We start from the raw sequence: 14,496 nt of genomic DNA, 5'->3' as shown, positions 1-14,496 counted from the left end.
TTCACTGTCTTTTCAGGGCTGTCTCTAGGACAATATTTCAGTGAGGCATTCTGTTAATGCAAAAAAAAATTAATATAGTTTCAAGTTCTAACAAAAAGTTATTTAAATTCACTTTGTTTTGACACCTGTGAGAGAGTTTATGTGGAACTTGGAGGTTAAGTGCCTTGCTCAAGGGCACATGGACAGATTCTTCACCTTGTTGGCTCGGGTTCTCGAACCAGCGACCTTTTGGTTACTGGCCGAACGCTCTAAGCGCTAGGTTACCTGCCGCCCTATTTAATGATAAGGCAGAGGAAAAACTGCTTTTTAGAAGTCCTGAAGCAAGAGATTGATGTTTTATCTGTGACAACTTGCCTTTAGACACTGGAGGAAAAGTGCAAGGACAGACATTTTGCTCCAGGTCTAAACTGAGACACCTCTGCTGGATGGAATCAATTCCGTCTTTATCAGTTGTCTCTACCCTGGAATTCTCACACCAGGGGCAAACTGATGTGTTTTCCAATAATGAAATGGAGCACATAGCAAAAATACATTTAAAAGGATCCCACTCTCAAAAGTCCCTTTTAATTTCCAGTGCAGTTTGTTTCACAGAGGAAGGCCCAGGAAAAAGATTTTTTTGTGTACACATTTTTCAGGTGGAAATTGCAGATTAGTTTTTTGCCTTTAGACAGATGTGTCAAGTTTTGAGGGAGTGTGCAATTGGCATGCTGACTGCAGGAATGTCCACCAGAGCTGTTGCCAGAGAATTGACTGTTAATTTCTCTACCGTAAGCCGCCTAGAACATCGTTTTAGAGAATTTGGCAGTATGTCCAACTGGCCTCACAACCGCAGACCACGTGTAACCACGCCAGCCCAGGACCTCCACATCCGTCTTCTTCACCTGCGGGATCGTCTGAGACCAGCCACCCGGACAGCTGATGAAACTGAGGAGTATTTCTGTCCGTAATAAAATTAATTCTGATTGTCTGCCCTCCCAGGCCCACCCATGGCTGCGCTCCTGCCCAGTCATGTGAAATCCATAGATTAGGGCCTAATGAATTTATTTAAATTGACTGATTTCCTTATATGAACTGTAACTCAGTAAAATCATTGAAATTGTTGCATGTTGCGTTTATATTTTTGTTCAGTATAGATGCAGTTGTCAGTGCAAAGTGCTTCATACCAATAATACAACAAATCATTACTTTATCAAGCAATATTTAGGATTGAAAATTGATTTTCAACACTTCACTTCATGTGAGCAGTCAATTTGTCTTCATGTGTATAGTCAATTTCCATTCTCAAGCCTTTTATGCTATTTCATTTCAGACACATACTGTATGTTATTCTGTTTATTGTGCCGAAAGGAAAAGTCTGGGAGAGCAAAATGTTTATTTGTTATTTTAGTTAGGCTGCCCTAAATGGAAGCCATCACAAGTAAAGCCATAAATCAATAATTGAAATAATGCATTTGAAAACAACTATCTCCATTACTATGGATCTGTTGAAGACAGCACCCCGGGCATGCTGCATGATACATCTGCATGGCAGAGGCACACAGGCCATCCATCCAGTGCAGCTGCAGGCTGTCCCATTGTGTGGGCTGAGCACTGTGACTGCTCTCCTTTGTACCTCCGTAATGGGATTAGATTAGCCATGTTTTCTCCTGTGAGTCCATGTGTGAATGACCCTCCTCTTGCCTTACCCATGCACTGGCTGCCATCTTGCACACTTCTGCAGTTACAGGTTTTGCAGCTCTCATGTTACTGTTAAATTAACAGTGTTTTTTTAACAAAGCACATAAGTACATGTATAAAACCAGTTTACTAGTGTAAAATAGAGACCTGGTAGCAGTTGTACGGGCAGAAATGTTGTAGCAGGCAGGTTCAGAAGTTATGCTTTCATTTGTATACGCTAGTGGTCCAGACGTGCAATTTACAAAATAATTAAAATATACACTACCGTTCAAAAGTTTGGGGTCACTTAGAAATGTCCTCGTTTTCGAAAGAAAAGCCATTTTCTTGTCCATTAAAATAACATCAAATTGATCAGAAATACAGTGTAGACATGTTGTAAATGGCTATTCTAGCTGGAAACGGCTGATTTTTAATGGGATATCTACATAGGCGTACAGAGGCCCATTATCAGCAACCATCAGTCCTGTGTTCCAATGGCACGTTGTGTTTGCTAATCCGAGTTTATCAATAAAACTGGCCTTCTTGAGACTAGTTGAGTATCTGGAGCATCAGCAATTGTGGGTTCGATTACAGGCTCAAAATGGCCAGAAACAAAGAACTTTCTTCTGAAACTAATCAGTCTATTCTTGTTCTGAGAAATGAAGTGACTCAAGAGACAGATTCCAACATCTGTAAAATGTAATACTTCCCCCCAAAAAACAAATCCTCCTCCAAATATGGTATTTTACAGTTAATACCGTCAATGCGAGAAATTGCCAAGAAACTGAAGATCTTGTACAACGCTGTGTACTACTCCCTTCACAGATCAGCGCAAACTGGCTCTAACCAGAATAGAAAGAGGAGTGGGAGGCCCCCGTGCACAACTGAGCAAGAGGACAAATACATTAGAGTGTCTACTTTGAGAAACAGATGCCTCACAGGTCCTCAACTGGCAGCTTCAACTAGCAGCTTCAACACCAGTCTCAATGTCAACAGTGAAGAGGCGACTCTGGGATGCTAACCTTCTAGGCAGAGTTACAAAGAAAAAGCCATATCTCAGACTGGCCAATGAAAAGATTAAGATGGGCAAAAGAACACAGACACCGGACAGAGGATGATTGGAAAAAGGTGTTATGGACAGACTAATCGAAGTTTGAGGTGTTCGGATCACAAAGAAGAACATTTGTGAGACGCAGACCAAATGAAAAGATGCTGGAGGAGTGCTTGATGCCATCTGTCAAGCATGGTGGAGGCAATGTGATGGTCTGGGGGTGCTTTGGTGGTGGTAAAGTGGGAGATTTGTACAGGGTAAAAGGGATCTTGAAGAAGGAAGGCTATCACTCCATTTTGCAACGCCATGCCATACCCTGTGGACAGCGCTTGATTGGAGCCAATTTCCTCCTACAACAGGACAATGACCCAAAGCACAGCTCCAAACTATGCAAGAACTATTTAGGGAAGAAGCAGTCAGCTGGTATTCTGTCTATAATGGAGTGGCCAGCACAGTCACCGGATCTCAACCCTATTGAGCTGTTTTGGGAGCAGCTTGACCGTATGGTACGTAAGAAGTGCCCATCAAGCCAATCCAACTTGTGGGAGGTGCTTCAGGAAGCATGGGGTGAAATCTCTTCAGATTACCTCAAGAAATTGACAACTAGAATGCCAAAGGTCTGCAAGGCTGTAATTGCTGCAAATGGAGGATTCTTTGACGAAAGCAAAGTTTGAAGGACAGATCATTATTTCTAACCTTGTCAATGACTACATTTCCTATTCATTTTGCTATATTTCCTATTCAAACTCATTTCATGTATGTTTTCATGGAAAACAAGGACATTTCTAAGTGACCCCAAACTTTTGAACGGTAGTGTATATACATTTTTTTATAATACACTTATCAATATAAATTCTTAATGAAGAGGAAAGGCTTTGGAGCAGGCAAACCTGTGTATTACATTCAGGTTGGGGTGTACCATGCTCACATAAGCCTCCCCTCACAATTACCTAAATCAATCTGCCAAAAAAGCCCAAAACAGGCACGTACATTCACTTATTAGCCACTCCCTGTGACATACAACTGTCAAAATGAAAACCACGTAACTGGTATTCACTGCAAAAGGCATATTCCAAAATAATTTGTTACATCGTATTTTATAAATCTAAAGCAGACATAATCAGAAAACTTTAATTCGCAATTGTCACTGTCAACTCAATCGAAAATCAAATCAAACACTTCAGCCCTGACATTCAGAGTTTGAGAGGAATAGGATCACCTGTTGCGCAGTGAGAGCCAGCTCCTCATAGCTGGTTTATGCATGGAATGAAATAAGGGTTATAAGCCCATGTTGCGCAACATTTCTATAGGCTGTGAGAAACACGGGTTTTGATGCTGTCTATTAAAAAGAGGAGGATCCCATCAGCTTTCCATAGGCCCGGCCTACTATATTTATTTCTCAACTTTCCTAATGTTAAGCACATTGCTTCGCTTTACAACCGGGGTAGCCTACCTGGCTGGCATGAAAATTAACCACGGGAAAGATGTCCTCCATTTGCTATTCAAGTGCATATGGACAACGTCTTTTTTTACCCTGCCCCTGTTCCGACAGGTGCATGATAATTCTAAATCCAAACTAATTTCACACATATATTATTTAGTATATGTAAAGATTAAATTGAGAATAGTCTGATGGCTGAGAATATTATCACTTGTGAATGATGCCCAGCGTGTGCAGTCTAAAGGCAACAAACAGCGCATGCATTTGTTTTGCTACTTTTTCAGATCATACTCGCATGCATCATGTAGCCTAGCCCATAGAAATACAGTGCCTTCAGAAAGTATTCATACCCCTTTACCTTTTCCACATTTTGTTGTGTTACAGACTGAATTTTTAAATGGATTTAATAGAGATTTTTTTGTAACACAAAAATGGAATTATGTTTTTAGAAATGTTTACAAATTAAGAAATGAAAAGCTGAAATGTCATGAGTTAATAAGTATTCAACCCTTTTGTTATGGCAAGCCTAAATAAGTTCAAGAGTAAACATTTGCTTAACAAGTCACATAATAAGTTGTGAAATAATAGTGTTTAACAGGATTTTTGAATGACTACCTCATCTATGTACCCCACACATACAATTATCTGTAAGGTCCCTCAGTCTAGCAGTGAATTTCAAACATATATTCAACCACAAAGACCAGGGAGGTTTTCTAATGCCTCGCAAAGAAGGGCACCTATTGGTAGATCGGCAAACATTTTAAAAGCAGACATTGAATATCCCTTTGAGCATGGTGAAGTTATAAATAACACTTTGGATGGTGTATCAATACACCCAGTCACTACAAAGATACAGGTGTCCTTCCTAACTCAGTTTCCGGAGAGGAAGGACACCACTCAGGGATTTCACCATGAGGCCAATGGTGACTTTAAAACAGTTGCAGAGTTTAACAGCTGTGATAGGATAAAACTGTTGATGGATCATCAACATTGTAGTTACTTCACAATACTAACCTAATTGACAGAGTGAAAAGAAGGAAGCCTGTACAGAATAAAACATATTCCAAAACATTCATCCTGTTTGCAACAAGGCACATGTGAACCTTCGTCATTATGGGGTATTGTGTGTAGATTGAAGAGGAAAACATTTAATTTAATCCATTTTAGAATAAGGCTGTAACGTAACAAAATGTGGAAAAAGTCAAGGGGTCTGAATATTTTCCAAATGCACTGTACATTACATCTGGATAGATAGTACTTAATCATTATATATCGTGTTTTCAGTCATAACTATTTTAGAACATGAGCTTTTAAATCCACCCCTCAGCTACTCTCAGTCCATCCCACCTATGTTCGTAAACTGCCCTCTTATGGTTTCCATGTGCCATTATTTTTTAACTGTGCTGTGATGTTTCACATAAATTCTTAACCTGTCTAATCGCATACTATAGTCTCTACAGATTGAGTTAAAGATCAATAGTTTTACTAAAAGTATTATTATATTGTTGATTGATTGACTATGGCTTTTCAAATCTCCCAACAGTGCTATTTGTAGGGTTAATTTTAGCCATTCCTGAACTTGTGACCAGAAACAAGCTACATAGGGGCAATACAAAAATAAATGATCTAGTGATTCTGTCTCTTCGTAGCAAAATCTGCAGAGCTGAGATGGTTGTATGACCCATATACATAACATTCTGTTTGTTGCAAGAATTTTTGTATAATAATTTTAATTGAAAAACCTTTACGTTTCGAGTCAAGCGTTGTTTTGCGTATCAATTCATAAACCATGTGCCACGGAATCGGCACATCAAAAATCTCTTCCCAACTATTTTGCAACCTGTATGGCGCCGCGATCAATATTTTGGTCCTCAAGTAAAACTGATATAATTATTTATTTATGACAATTGTTTTTAGCCAAATTTGGTCTTTAATAAAGGGCAGACAAACAAGTTCCCTACCTTCTCCCCCTTCCACTTGCCTCCTGCATTTTTGCGGTAATGGTTGGGTAGCTTACTTTACAGTTACTAGTTACCTGTCCAAAATTGTAATCAGTAAAATAACTTTTGTATTACCCAAACTCAGTAACGTAATCATATTACTTTCAGTTACTTTTGGATTACTTTCCCCTTAAGAGGCATTAGAAGAAGACTAAAAGGATCCGTCAAACGCATTTGGTTTATCATCATATGTCAATGCCATTGTGAAAACAGAAAGGTGTCATAATGTATTTTTATATAAAAATACAAAAAACTCTATCCCAGGGTTTAGAAGACTGAGGCAGGTTTTCCATTTTTATTTTAACCTGGGCTTTCCTCCTTTCATATTTGTTTTGATTCTGACGAACTCCCCAGTCCCTGCCGGTGACAGGCATACCCATAACATGATGATGCCACCACATTACATGAGAATATAGACATTCGCTAGGCTCTGTAGCTAGCTGATGATTATGAAGTAAAAATGTACAGTGGGGGAAAAAAGTATTTAGTCAGCCACCAATTGTGCAAGTTCTCCCACTTAAAAAGATGAGAGAGGCCTGTAATTTTCATCATAGGTACACGTCAACTATGACAGACAAATTGAGAATTTTTTTCTCCAGAAAATCACATTGTAGGATTTTTAATGAATTTATTTGCAAATTATGGTGGAAAATAAGTATTTGGTCACCTACAAACAAGCAAGATTTCTGGCTCTCACAGACCTGTAACTTCTTCTTTAAGAGGCTCCTCTGTCCTCCACTCGTTACCTGTATTAATGGCACCTGTTTGAACTTGTTATCAGTATAAAAGACACCTGTCCACAACCTCAAACAGTCACACTCCAAACTCTACTATGGCCAAGACCAAAGAGCTGTCAAAGGACACCAGAAACAAAATTGTAGACCTGCACCAGGCTGGGAAGACTGAATCTGCAATAGGTAAGCAGCTTGGTTTGAAGAAATCAACTGTGGGAGCAATTATTAGGAAATGGAAGACATACAAGACCACTGATAATCTCCCTCGATCTGGGGCTCCATGCAAGATCTCACCCCGTGGGGTCAAAATGATCACAAGAACGGTGAGCAAAAATCTCAGAACCACACGGAGGGACCTAGTGAATGACCTGCAGAGAGCTGGGACCAAAGTAACAAAGCCTACCATCAGTAACACACTACGCCGCCAGGGACTCAAATCCTGCAGTGCCAGACGTGTCCCCCTGCTTAAGCCAGTACATGTCCAGGCCCATCTGAAGTTTGCTAGAGTGCATTTGGATGATCCAGAAGAGGATTGGGAGAATGTCATATGGTCAGATGAAACCAAAACAGAACTTTTTGGTAAAAACTCAACTCGTCGTGTTTGGAGGACAAAGAATGCTGAGTTGCATCCAAAGAACACCATACCTACTGTGAAGCATGGGGGTGGAAACATCATGCTTTGGGACTGTTTTTCTGCAAAGGGACCAGGACGACTGATCTGTGTAAAGGAAAGAATGAATGGGGCCATGTATCGTGAGATTTTGAGTGAAAACCTCCTTCTATCAGCAAGAGCATTGAAGATGAAACGTGGCTGGGTCTTTCAGCATGACAATGATCCCAAACACACCGCCCGGGCAACGAAGGAGTGGCTTCGTAAGAAGCATTTCAAGGCCCTGGAGTGGCCTAGCCAGTCTCCAGATCTCAACCCCATAGAAAATCTTTGGAGGGAGTTGAAAGTCTGTGTTGCCCAGCGACAGCCCAAAAACATCACTGCTCTAGAGGAGATCTGCATGGAGGAATGGGCCAAAATACCAGCAACAGTGTGTGAAAACCTTGTGAAGACTTACAGAAAACGTTTGACCTGTGTCATTGCCAACAAAGGGTATATAACAAAGTATTGAGAAACTTTTGTTATTGACCAAATACTTATTTTCCACCATAATTTGCAAATAAATTCATTAAAAATCCTACAATGTGATTTTCTGGATTTTTTTTTCTCATTTTGTCTGTCATAGTTGACGTGTACCTATGATGAAAATTACAGGCCTCTCTCATCTTTTTAAGTGGGAGAACTTGCACAATTGGTGGCTGACTAAATACTTTTTTCCCCCACTGTATCTTATTTTGTCTATATTGGTCAAAGGTAATGCAGTAGCACAGAGTGCGGATGCTTCTCATATGTAAAATGTTATGCATTCCCCACACTCTCGCCCTCACAAGAACATACTCAAGAGAACGTCCTTGGAGAACGAACTCGGAGCATGAGAGTGTGGAGCACCGTAGTATGCATATTGAGAAACACCCACAGTCTATGGTGAGATCTCGCATTTTGCAACACAAGTTTTGAAAAAGCACGTGATCAAACAAAGCATCTGATGTTGTGGTAATTGAAATGTAATACAAGCTTCTGTACCTTTGTACTAGATCAAACTGCTTTGAAAATTTGACACAAGCACATTTATTGGGTATAAAATGAACTAGCAAATGTTCATGTGCACTTTTAAGCATTGCACTCAGAGGAGAGGAAATGGAAAATGAAATGCAACATACTGTGTACCAAAATGAAACAGAAATATCGACAATGTTGCAATAAACGGTAAGGGAATGAGATTGTGTAACGCTAGCTAGTAATTACTGTAAGATTATATGGAATATAAATGTAACATAAATTGATTTAAATTTTGGGAAACATGAACAAACATTTATAATGGGGGAACAAAGTACTCGATAATCGCGGGAGTTTGGACAGCACGCAGGAGTAGTGGAGAGACGCATGGTGTGTCTTTGGTTCACCATTTCCCCCAATCTTTTAATTAAGAAAATAAAGATATAGAGACTAGAAAGCGAGAGAGATAGCGAGGGGGTTTCGTACAAACTACAGAGGGTCCTTATGGAGAACTTGTCATGTTTCAACTGATTGTCCAAGAACAGCAAAGTCTTTAGTAGGTCTACTCAGCCCACTGGGTGGGTTCTTACAGTTAGGCCATTTGTTGAAACCCAATTTATTAAATCGTAAGTGCTGCATAAGTTTCTCCCAATGGTTGATGATTGACATGGAACATAACTTATGAAGACTCCACTAAGGACGAATGTAGACACACAAGCCTTAAGAGGAATTATGCAGTAGTAACTCTTATTAGATAACTGATGTTTTTCTCTGTTGCTTGCTCCCTCCCTCTTTCTCTTTCTCTTTCCTCTAGTGTAGCCTACACTAATGACACTATAGTTTGACTGCATCTTTGTGCAAATTAGTAAAACAACTTTAGATAAGTCATTCTCACTGTTCCAAGTAGTGCAAAGGCTACCAATATGAATGTATTTTTATGCTTTAGGATTTTAGAGAGGTCTGTTTGCCATTTTATGTTTGTTAAATACAGAATGATATGGAATTGATTAGTACTGCAGCGTTGGAATCTGGAGTTAGCCACCATAAAATTACAATTAAAATCAATACCGTGTCATATCCCTGCTTCACAAGCTGAACATGTAATTCTAACCTTGAGGCCTGTGCTATCCCTCACGTCAGGTCTTCAAGCATCAAGCTCAATAACCTAGCAGTGCATGGCTGCTGTGCTTTGAAGTAGAGATAGCGTTTACTATCTCCCTGCGACAACATCCGCAGTTTGTTTTAAAAGTTGGTTCATCATCTTTGTATTTGTCTGTTACTTTTCTGATTTGTAACTTCTACCTCACCAGTTTGTGGTATGGTAAATGCGCTTTTGGTTTGACTCTTTAATTTAATTAAAAAATATATATATATATCTATGAAGAGGAGATAAGTGGCATGCAATGCAATGAAGACCTTCAGTGTTGTCGTTGAAATAGTTGTAGAAGTGCCTGAGAAAGTCCTTAGCTACTGTATATGCTAATCCGCTGTCCATGGTCCTGAAATGCCAAACGAGTGGAGAGGACTCTGGCTGCAGTCTGAGTGAAAGAGCCAAAGAGTTAGTGAGATTTTGATTGCTCTTTATGGTGCTGCATTAGTGTACACAAGGTTCCGGTTTAGTTGCAGCCTTGTGCTATTTGGAGCCATATGACAGATTCAATGGACTTAGTCGTTATTTAATGTATTGTACTTTTAGAAAGTGGTATTGCATGCAATATATTTGGCAGTTCAGAAATCATATGCCGTTAAAAAGCTTCAGAATCTCTTGACATTTATTTTTTAACAGACTTATGTTTAATCCATGTTTACATGTCTGTAGTTTACAAACCTGTAGATACATCCTTCATTTGTATTCATTTGAATATTGAAAGTAGCCTAATATATCAGTCAACAAAAACAGTAGCTGTGATATCCATACATCCATATGAAACAACCTTTAGAGGCTATTATCCGCGTCCTCTAATAGCTAATATTTGGTAGCTTAAGCCAGATAAATCGCTAAAACATTGGTATTAGAGATGATAGATTATACAGCACATCTGGTTGGAACAGGTGCAGTTCTCATATCCCCATCATGCTATCTGCCAGCGCCTGCCACTTCTCAGTCGGTTTGTACAGTAGGTGGTTTTAAATAAGTTATTTCAAGTAAGGATTGTAAAACAGATGCATCTTTGGTTTGTGGTACAGTATGTTTCACTTATCTTCTCCCAACTGCCACCAAGTGTAGGTAATGCAGTAGCATATGTTGCGCTATGGGGTGGGCTAGGTTATGCGTCATTAAATGAAATAGCTCTGATGATACGTTATGCCCTTTTTTAAACTACACACGCAGGCAAGCACACAATGTTCGTTCATGTAATGGGCACGGTAAAGGTCAGTTATCAACCTTTGCCACAGGTGTCTGATAAGTTGTAAACAGCTCTCACTATGTTGACCCTATTTGTATTCTTACAGCTCTACCATTGTTCACAAGAGCTACAGTCACACTCTAATCAGTCAGAGTGCCAATATTCATTTTTGCAGAGAGCATTTCCATTTTGCAACCAGTGTTGGAATGAAACGCCAGTAGCCATTAGTGCAACAGGAAAGCTGTTAGAGAATGGCAGACATGTAAATACAGCATCATGTGTTACAAAATAAACATACAATTTGTAAGACACTTCCAAAATGATTTCCAGATCATATTCTGTAGGGGTTCTGTTGTCCGTAATCCATATTGCATTTCCCAGTGGGGTCTTTGATGTATTTGTATAAAAAATAATATGCATATATTTTAGAGCTCATACAGGAGCAACATGCAGTGTCCTGTGAGAGTTGGTAGATTATGGTATTTCTGTGGACAGCGTGACGAGTGAAGGGATTTTCAGGAAGCGGGTGGATTAGCCCTCTCAGATGGCAGAAGGAGAGCGATCTGCTCTGACAGTGTGGTGGTTACCCCATCTGTCGATAATTAGCTCTGTGCTACCTGGCACCAGGTGGTCGGTCGCTTCCACACTCCATCCACACCATATAGACAGGCTGAGGGACGCGGAGCAGAGCAAAGCAGGTTGTCCTCTTGCCTGTGGAGTTAACTGTCTGCGAGCCAGTAGGCTAAACCGGGCCTCTGGTCTAGGCTTATTTGACATTGTATAAATCACACAGCAGTGGATGGATCCATGCTGTGAATCTAGATGTATAGCCCTGCAAGTAAAAGCAAGATGAACATCTTTGACCGCTTGTTATTTTGAAGATACCACCATCCAAAGCTTTCCCATTTGTCACGCGAACAGTAGCTAAATTCCATTCTCTTCATCCCACCCATTGTCACTGTTGCTGTGCCTGCAGGGAGAAGCTATGGTGAGGGATGGACAGGGTTAGTCCTCCCATCCATGTCTGATACATTATATACACATCTAATGGATAACAAGTTGGTCACTTGAATTTTAATGAATCCAATGGGAAATATATCCCAAGGTTCTAGCTACATGAGCGTTCTAGGAGATGCCTGCAAAATAAATGCATCAATAAAAACCTTTCTAAATATAACATTTTCAGATTTATGTCAGTAAGCAGCATATGTAGTATGTAAAAATCTATTATTCTTGGGGAGGGGGGTTATGCATTACTTTTTCAAAAGCATTTAGTGTAGGCATAACTGGAAACTAGACTACTTGCCAAGAGGTGACATGATTCCTGAATGTGATCTTTATTTTCTCAGGTAACCTTGGACGTGTTGATTACATCAGTGAATTTGAGTTTGACCTTTTCATCAGACCTGACACCTGTAACCCTCGCTTCAGAGTTTGGTTCAACTTCACAGTGGAGAACGTGCGGGAGACACAGGTAGGTGGTGGATTTCCCTGAAATTGTATTAATACTGTATACTGCATTCCAAGTATACACAAAAATATTATTCTAGTATTTTCTATATTGACTGTTACTATTAAGTTACTATTAACCTGTCTGTCTTCATTCAAATGTCTATGCACACTTTTATGGGTATTTACATTTGTCAGTAGCTCACAATTCAAAAGAATTTCAAGTTTTGTTGTTTCATAGACCTTCAGAAGAGTTGTTTGTTTCATACCTGATTCCTTGTCACAGCACTGAGAAGCGCTAGCCACTTGCATGCGTTGAGCTCTCGGATTGGCTGAGAGCAGTGGTCACATGCCACAGAGATACAGTGTGAGGGAACAGAGCGCGTGTTTCATGTCTGCTGGCCACTCAGGCTGCTGCCGAGGGCATTTGTTTAATTTTATCAACTCTGATTGGAGCTTAATCAGTTCTGTCATTTCGATGTAATTCAAAGAGAGAAAACAAGATACTAAAAAGGAGACAACCGGCAGCGGAATTCTATTCCTGCTATCTAATGTGTAGGTATACAAGCCTGGGTAGCTCTATGTTGAAAAGAGAGAGCCTGGGCTAAGAGAGAGAGGGAGCGAGAGAGCGTGGATGAAAAAATGGTATGCTGCTGCTGTCTTCTGCAGCCCTGCCCTATCGGCCCCATCTCCCTGCAGTGCTGTAGTCAGCGCTAATCAAATTTTATGGCCAAGAGATGAATGGGAGCCCTTCGCCAGGAGCCTTATCGATTTTAGGGCCAGATACAGCCCGGCATCCTGCGCCAACAGGATATTTGCTGTTGTGGCAAAAAAAAGAGGAGAGCGAAAGGGTAGTGAGAAGCTCACACAAACATACACTCAATGACTCTTGCATACACACATACAGTGCCTTGCAAAATTATTATTATTATTATTTAATTTTTTTTACCTTTATTTAACTAGGCAAGTCAGTTAAGAACAAATTCTTATTTACAATGACGGCCAAACCCGGACGACGCTGGGCCAATTGTGCGCCGCCCTATGGGACTCCCAATCACGGCCGGTTGTGATACAGCCTGGAATGGAACCAGGGGGTCTGTAGAGACGCCTCAAGCACTGAGATGCAGTGCCTTAGACCACTGCGCCACTTCATTCCCCCTTGGCCTTTTTCCTATTTTATTGCATTACAATCTGTAATTTAAATGGATTTTTATTTGGATTTCATGTAATGGACATACACAAAATAGTCCAAATTGGTGAAGTTAAATAAAATAAAAAACTTGTTTAAAATAATTCTAATAAATATATAAATAATGGAAAAGTGGTGCGTGCATATGTATTCACCCCCTTTGCTATGAAGCCCCTAAATAATTATTATAAGATCTGGTGCAGTCAATTACCTTCAGAAGTCACATAATTAGTTAAATAAAGTCCACCTGTGTGCAATCTAAGTGTCACATGATCTCAGTATATATACACCTGTCCTGAAAGTCCCCAGAGTCTGCAACACCACTAAACAAGGGGCACCACCAAGCAAGCGGCACCATGAAGACCAAGGAGCTCTCCAAACAGGTCAGGGACAAAGTTGTGGAGAAGTACAGATCAGGGTTGGGTTATAAAAAACTTTGAACATCCCACGGAGCACCATTAAATCCATTATTAAAAAATGGAAAGAATATGGCACCACAACAAACCTGCCAAGAGAGGGCCGCCCACCAAAACTCATGGACCAGGCAAGGAGGGCATTAATAAGAGAGGCAACAAAGAGACCAAAGATAACCCTGAAGGAGCTGCAAAGCTCCACAGCAGAGATTGGAGTATCTGTCCATAGGACCACTTTAAGCCGTACACTCCACAGAGCTGGGCTTTACGGAAGAGTGGCCAGAAAAAAGCCATTGCTTAAAGAAAAAAATAAGCAAACACGTTTGGTGTTCGCCAAAAGGCATGTGGGAGACTCCTCAAACATATGGAAGAAGGTACTCTGGTCAGATGAAACTAAAATTGAGCTTTTTGGCCATCAAGGAAAACGCTATGTCTGGCGCAAACCCAACACCTCTCATCACTCCGAGAACACCATCCCCACAGTGAAGCATGGTGGTGGCATCATCATGCTGTGGGGATGTTTTTCATCGGCAGGGACTGGGAAACTGGTCAGAATTGAAGGAATGATGGATGCCGCTAAATACAGGGAAATTCTTGAAGGAAACCTGT

At 40.4% G+C, this 14,496-nt stretch overlaps 1 protein-coding gene across 1 annotated transcript in view; it reads left to right on the top strand.

The window, feature by feature from the left end:
* Positions 1 to 14,496, top strand: part of LOC311131043 (cytosolic carboxypeptidase 6-like) — a gene marked incomplete at its 3' end in the record, with an annotated part of 241,496 nt that overhangs the window by 17,225 nt on the left and 209,775 nt on the right. The window contains exon 3 of the mRNA XM_084163865.1: positions 12,186 to 12,310. Within this exon, the coding sequence (XP_084019991.1) occupies positions 12,186 to 12,310 (125 nt within the window). The remainder of the gene's footprint in view (positions 1 to 12,185; positions 12,311 to 14,496) is intronic.

Source organism: Coregonus lavaretus (genome assembly GCF_964263955.1).
Source record: "Coregonus lavaretus genome assembly, chromosome: 6".
In the NCBI taxonomy this organism is placed as follows: domain Eukaryota; kingdom Metazoa; phylum Chordata; class Actinopteri; order Salmoniformes; family Salmonidae; genus Coregonus; species Coregonus lavaretus.
This window is presented reverse-complemented; position numbering and strand designations above follow the sequence as displayed.